Source organism: Limulus polyphemus, unplaced genomic scaffold (assembly GCF_000517525.1).
Source record: "Limulus polyphemus unplaced genomic scaffold, Limulus_polyphemus-2.1.2 Scaffold1684, whole genome shotgun sequence".
In the NCBI taxonomy this organism is placed as follows: Eukaryota; Metazoa; Arthropoda; class Merostomata; order Xiphosura; family Limulidae; genus Limulus; species Limulus polyphemus.
The window spans coordinates 154,058-161,299 of NW_013667294.1; the positions used below are offsets into that span (position 1 = coordinate 154,058).

Sequence of the window (7,242 nt, forward strand, 5' to 3'; positions counted from 1 at the left end):
ACCATTTTTAGTAATTTCTTTGAATCACTGTAACAGTTTTAAATATGACTTCAACAGAGACCATTAATTATTGTTGAGGTTGATAATATTGTCAATGACAAAGAGACATATTGCTCTCTTTTCTTCCCAAAGCCTTTCTAGAAGCTGGTATGCTGAATTCCATCTTGTCTGTATATCCCATACAAGTTTCTTTTGAGGTATATTTAAATCATTTTGTGAAGACTAATTCTGATATGTTAGAAATATTGACTAAATCCTTGCTACTGACTGTTTTGAGATAAACTACAGCTCACTGGAATTACAGCATTCATAACTAAATGTTGTCAAGTGTTGAGGAAACAGAATTCTCTTGCTAATCAAGCATCATTAGAACCTTTCACGTTATTTGCTACATCCCTTATTACATAAATATTTTTAAATTTCCTATATATTCATAATAATTTACAATATTTTCCATATCGTATTACCGGAATGCTTTCCAGGAAAATGCTGGATATCAAGAGTATCATGTAAATCCAGCATTTTGTGATATTGTTTAAGTATCAACTATTTGGCAGCCAGCCACAACATATTTAAAGTACTCTGTGCAAATTCATAAAATGAGAGTAATAACACATCAACATAACAATGCATAAATTATTAATGAACTAACAAAGCATAAAAGAGACATGACTAGTTTTGGGAACTAGAAACTTGTGTGTAGAAACTAGTTAGGTTTTTTTATGCATTATGTTGGTTATTACTGTTTTTTATCTATAACATTTCTACTTGCAAGTAAGTGCTCACTGCTTTTTCTAAAGTACTGTTCTTTTCCTAAGAGCAAATGAATTGGTCAGATATTTATATATAAGGCAGATACTATTTTTCATTTGTTCATTTCTTCCTTACACAGCTTTTACCTAAAACATTGCTCTTACTATCTACACTTAGAAAAAAGAAAAGACACAGATTTCCCAATTTTGTTTTATTTTGATTTTGTGTACACTAGCTTATCACCCATACCTCAACATAAACTGTTAATTTAACTTCTACTTTCCTTTGCATGTTGTAAAATTCTCTCTCTCCCCTCCATAAACTATGCAGTAACTACTAAGAGAGCACACAAAACTATTCATATTTTGACTGCAATTACAAATAGTAAAAACTACAACAGGTCAGAAGTCCATATAAATTTTATAAATAGGGGTCACCAAATTACTTTTTGGGCAACAAACCCAGAAGTCAGGTGAAACACGTCTGAAATTATCAGAGTATTTTCAACAACAACATAGATTACTTTTCAACTCCATGTAACCCTGGAAGAAACACTGTTGAAGTTTTGGAAAATAACAGTAAGTAGATTACACAAACATACCAATACAGTTTTGCTCAGTTGAAAAAAAGATTTAGATATTTTTAAAAATCAAACTGTGTTGTTTCCAGCAAGAAAACTACATTTTGTACCTAAATTTAAGGTTTTTCTCAAAGAAACACTACTTGCACATTCAAGTATTAACATATTAGTTTTCACTCTGAACCTGCAAGAGTAACACATCATGTTATAATTTTAAAGTAATTCCATGTAAAATGCCACTTACAAATCAAGACTATCACAGGTAAGTCTGTGTAACTTGAGCACAAAAACGTAACTTTTATGGAGAAGAGAGCATTATATCAAGTATTCAATTAAAACGAGCCAAGCACTCACACATGCAAACAATTACTCTACAAATTTATGTACATTATTCTTTAATTAATATATATATATATGTATGTAAAAACAGTTGCATTGATTTGCATTGGCATTAGTGTTAATCCTTGCATTGCTAACTTAGTGGCCCCACTTTTAATAAATGGATAAAAAGTTTGGTTATAGGACTCAAGGAAAATGAACTGTCTAGCAAATATAAACAACTAAAACTTTTTAAATCAAGCAAACCCTTGAAAATTACATTTACACTGAAGATATCTTTTATAGGATTAGTCAAAATAACAAAATAATTCAGTTCATTTTAAATATGCTATATTTGTTTTCTTGATTTGACATTTTCACATTTCATTATACTATTCTTAAACATTCTGTTCAAAAATACCTACTACAGCCATTTACAACACTCTCTCCTTTCACCCTCAAACATATCAGAGTGACTCAATTCTTAAAAATGTATAGAATCTAATAACTGTTAAAGAGTGTTCTATGAGAGACTTAACAGTGTTGCTAACAGAAACGACATATTAAGGTTCTGTAAGATCCTGATATATAATAAGCTTATTAAACTGTACAAGTACTTCAAGGATGAAAAATATTTACAAGAAACTTCTACCATGTATCATTTGCATGCAAAAATATTGTTGTCAAAGCCATTAATAACAAAGTTGGCTATTTTATGTAAGGTCATAAAGAAAAAAACATTTTCTTACAGAAACTTGCAAATAAAACATACTTTTAACTATCTAATTTAAAATTGGTATCAAACTAAAGCAGCTATCAAATATTTACACATTCAATTATTCTATACCAAACTTTATTGTCTTTTAATAAAATATTGACTTTCCTCACAACCAAAACTATAACCTTCCAAATTTTGGTAACCTTTACTTTTAAAAGATAAAATAATTTAAAACACTATTTGCTAAATTTCTGTTCTTGCTGGACAATGTTGGGTCAAAAAACAAACAAACTAAGATATATATCATGCATAATTTAGCATCTACTAATGGCAATAAATAAATCCATGGAAAGGAGAAAATTGTTGTACTAACAATGAAAAAGTAAGATACAAGTTATACTACAAATTGAATTTTATCCTGGAATTGGACATATTAACAGTCATGCTTGAAATGACTGCATCATAACACACTATTAGTTCACACTACCAAAAGGTTTGTCAGAAACAATCTACAGACAAGAACAATTTTAATAAGATTTTTCTCATATGCTACAGAAAATTTACTACTATTGTTTTTTCATTTGCTGTTTCTTATTTCCTTAAAAGAAGTCCCCCCAGTGGGTCAGCAGTACGTTTATAGACATACAATGCTAAAATCTGGTATTTTGTTCTTCAGTGTATACAAAATGAAGATAGCCTATCATGAGTTTTGTGTTAATAATACAATAACAGTCTTTGAAAGACAAACTAATGAAAGCTCGAAACGAAGTATAATTGCAAAGATTATAATAAAGTTTACAGAACTAATACAATATTCATATTTAGAACTGATGTAATATGTTAAGGATGTACAAATGTAAAAGAAAACTGAACAGGAAAATAATGGGATACAAAAATGAATATCCTAACTGTGAACCAATCGAACATAAAGAAAAAATGTATGAACTATACATGGCATACATGTTAGTAATTTTTTAAAATATTCTACATACAAAATTTCCCTTAAATTCTAAATAATACTTAACTTTTTTATGATGGATTGAAAAGTTATAATTTAGTATAAAAAATGTTATGTTTTAAGTACATAATAAATTGGTACATTGAGTTACTTTTAGCTACCTTATGCACACTACCAAACAAATATTTTCAAGCTTATAAGAAGGAGGTGTTGGTTTAATTCTATATAAAAATAGAGACCTGGATATTAGAACAGAAAACACAGTGTGTTAAAATTTATACTCAGTCTTCAAATATAAAAGCACACTAAATGATTATATAAAATACTTACATAATACCATTTAAAAGAAATCTTATACAAAGGCACATAATACTGTTGGCTGTTCTGATGTCCTTAACAAAACATTAAATGTTCACTTCCTGTTTCTTGAATACTTTTGGCTATATTGCTCTACTATTCCATAAAGATAATATTTTTGGAGACTTGGATTAATTTCTTTTGTTGGTTCCCTTCTTCAAACTTATTCTTTTTACTAATCTTTTTTTTTTTACTTGTCTGTTATTAAAAATCAATTAGTGCTTTCATGTCAGCCATGGCCTTCTCTATCTGTCCAGCAAATCGTTGAGAGTCCTATTAAAAAATAAATAGTTCTGTACATTTAGAATTTATGTAAAAACAGTACTTCAAGATCACATTAGTAGTAACACAATACAGTGGAAAGTTTCAATGTTGGTTTATATTAATAAAAAAAACTTGGTACCATTAAAAATATCAGAGTATGATGTGAAAATTCAACAACACTCCACAGGTAGGTAGGCATAAATAAATGGTAGTATGAAAAATACTTCAAGTATTCCTTTGTCATTAAAACCTGTTCTACAAAACATAACCTTATGTTTTGTGTTTTCATTTTTCAAAGTAATCATTTAAAAATAAAAGCATTATTTTGAAAACTGGTAAAATAGGAACTAATGTTACTGTACTTGAGTTAGCAATGAATCTAATACTATAATTAATACATCAATTAAATATATATATATTTTTGTAAAAATTCTAAAAGACGTATACGTGTATACATTCTTCCTATAAATGAATAATCATTTGATTTACCTAACAGATTCTGTGCAGGGCCGAAAATATCAAACTGTCCACAACTAGTGAAATTTATGAAGTGTCAAATCACTTTTTATCACAGGATATTTAAAATTTTGAGTCAAAAATTCACTTTGCTCCGTTAGAGTGCCTTGTGTGTCAGGTCAATACCTACCTGTCATAAAAGATTTAGACCATTGCACAAGAATTCTCATAATGTTAATATAAAGCTTAAACCAAGCTCTAAAGCCTCCCTTATAAAAATTGCAATACTAAACATGTGGAACCAAATCAATGACCATGTCTGCAAAAAAAATATCAACCCAACCATTTAAGCACTGCCATCACAGCAACTAGATAGTTCTGGATAGTCTGAAAGAGTACTATTCTTGTGAGTACTGGAGAATGAAATGGGAGTACAAGACAACAAATATTTTACCGTTTCTGGAGAAGAACGCTTGCTCGAAATGTGGAAAAACACTATATTTTCTCCAGCAATAATATATGACACACCATACCCATCATCTGCAACCTACGAAAAATAAAAACAAAAGTAAATAAATAGACCGTAAGATCCTAATATTTAAAGGTTATGTAGTAAAAGTATCAGAAGTGTAATAAATATGCTGAAAGCAGCATGTGAATCTTCACTCAGAATTTTTGAAACATGTAGTATTTTCAAGCGTATTTTAACCCTCTCGCCCTGAGTATCTTTTATTGCATAACACACAAGGTTATCGTGTCTTACGTTCAAAATTATATTAAACTACTTTTTGTTCATGTTATACTAATTATTATACTATGAAATCTTAACTAATAACCCATATTTTAATAGTATATAAGTTTTAAGTTCTTAATTTTATAAGGTAAATTTAAAAAAAATCCTGAATTTCCCCTAGGAACATAAATTACTCACTATAAAATCGTCATTGTTCAGACATACCATAATTTTTATAGCTTTCAATTTTTTTTTGGTTACAGAGATATCAAGTAGAAAATCAGACCCCTGCCACACCCACTTGTCTCATCCTGTCTTTCAGGATTTGTTAATAGTTCTCTCTTACGTTTTATTATATATTACCTATAACCAATAGAAAGTCAAGATTTTCATCTATCAAATAATGTCTTGTTGCATAGCTAGAAAGCCAGAAAAATTGTGATAGTTAGAAGAAATTGTCTGCTTTTTGCATGTTACTAGACTGTTCTTTGGTGCATTACTTAATGAAATAAAAATTATTTAATGCACTACTACCATTAGTTTAAAAAGTAGGATTAACTGTCATCAATAGCAAAAGTAAAGAATACTCGGGTAAATACTTTATTTCTTGTTTTTTTGTTTATTCTTTATTTATTATTATAAAAGTAACTAAAATGTAAAAATAGAAATCTCTTTAGGTTAGTGAAGGTTAGATTAGGTAAATTAAACTATAATAATAATATAATAAAAAATTTTCACGAGGCACAAGCATGAGCAACCTGGACTAGCTCATGGATAATATAATTTGATAGCATAACATGAGCTGCATGTTCCTCATGTGATTTACAAGTTATAATGATGCAAATAGTAGTTAGACACAGTTCAAAGAGCAATAAAATAATAAATTTAATTACAAATAGATGTATACTGTTACGAGTTTAAAGCTACTTAGGATAAACAAATGTAGTTTCACACTATATTTGAAGTCATTCTAGAAAGAAAAAGAGGGTAATTTAATTTATTTCGATTTTTTTAGGGGGTGTACGAGGTCAGTCAAATTGACGAACCTTATACAAAGTTAGGGTAGAGAAAATAACAGAGAAAATATGAAGTTTTACTAAAAACAAACATTTGAAATACATTTAGGTTTTAGAGATTACACAAATGAAATTTGGAATTTTTGAAATGAAGAAAAGTATTTTTAATCTTAACATGAAAATCGCTTTGCACACAAATTATTCAAAACAAATACTCTATATATTCATGGACAAATCTTTATTTTGGTTTATTAAAAATACTTCACTAAAAAATATGATTTTTGTATGTGAAAGACTTGTGATGTTAACTGAAAGACTGCCAAATTTTATGAAGATATACACACTAGATTGAAAGTTAGAAGTATTAAATCTATAAAGACTTTAACCGTATCGGCCCAGGTACCCTTTACTGTGCATGACACAAGATTTTAGTGTCTTAGATTCAAAATTTTATTGAACTACTTTTTGTTTATGTTATACCAATTAGAATAGCATAAAATCTTAGTTAATAATCCATATTTTAATAGTATACAAGTTTTAAGTTCTTAATTCTAAAAGGAAATATATAGAACAATCCTGAATTTCCACTAGTGTGACACACATGACGCATTTTGTCTTAGCATGTCATCATCCCTATTTTATCCATCACCCCTCGAAAATGTACGATATTAAACGTAAAATACTCTCCATAAAATCGTTATTGCTCAAACAGACCATAATTTTTATAGCCTTCAATTTTGTTTAGTTACAGAGCTATCAAAGTGAAAATCAGACCCCTCCTGTCACATCCTCTCTTTCACAATTGATTGATAGTTCTCTCTTACATTTCATTATATATTACCTATAACCAATAGAAAGTCAAGGTTTTCATCTATCAAATGGTGTATTGTATAACATTGTGTTCTGAACAGATAATCGTTAATTTCACTCAGACTAGCAACATCGTTCCCGTGGGAAAGTTAATGACTAGCTTGGATGAATTTGTAAGGTCTCTTGTCGCATAGTTAGAAAGCCAGGAACATTTTTAGAAGTGAATTTGTCTACTTTTTGCATGTTATTAGTCTATATTCTTTGGTGTATTATTTAATT

At 28.9% G+C, this 7,242-nt stretch overlaps 1 protein-coding gene across 2 annotated transcripts in view; it reads right to left on the minus strand.

The window, feature by feature from the left end:
- Positions 1-2,022: 2,022 nt before the first annotated feature.
- The window catches only part of LOC106464549 (carnitine O-palmitoyltransferase 1, liver isoform-like), a 101,355-nt gene continuing 96,135 nt past the window's right edge, over positions 2,023-7,242 (minus strand). For both annotated transcript variants that reach the window (XM_022392283.1, XM_013924694.2), the window contains exons 22-23: positions 4,859-4,951; positions 2,023-3,957 (exon numbers count right to left, since the gene is read on the minus strand). In XM_022392283.1, the coding sequence (XP_022247991.1) occupies positions 3,889-3,957; positions 4,859-4,951 (162 nt within the window). In that variant the 3' untranslated portion in view covers positions 2,023-3,888. The remainder of the gene's footprint in view (positions 3,958-4,858; positions 4,952-7,242) is intronic.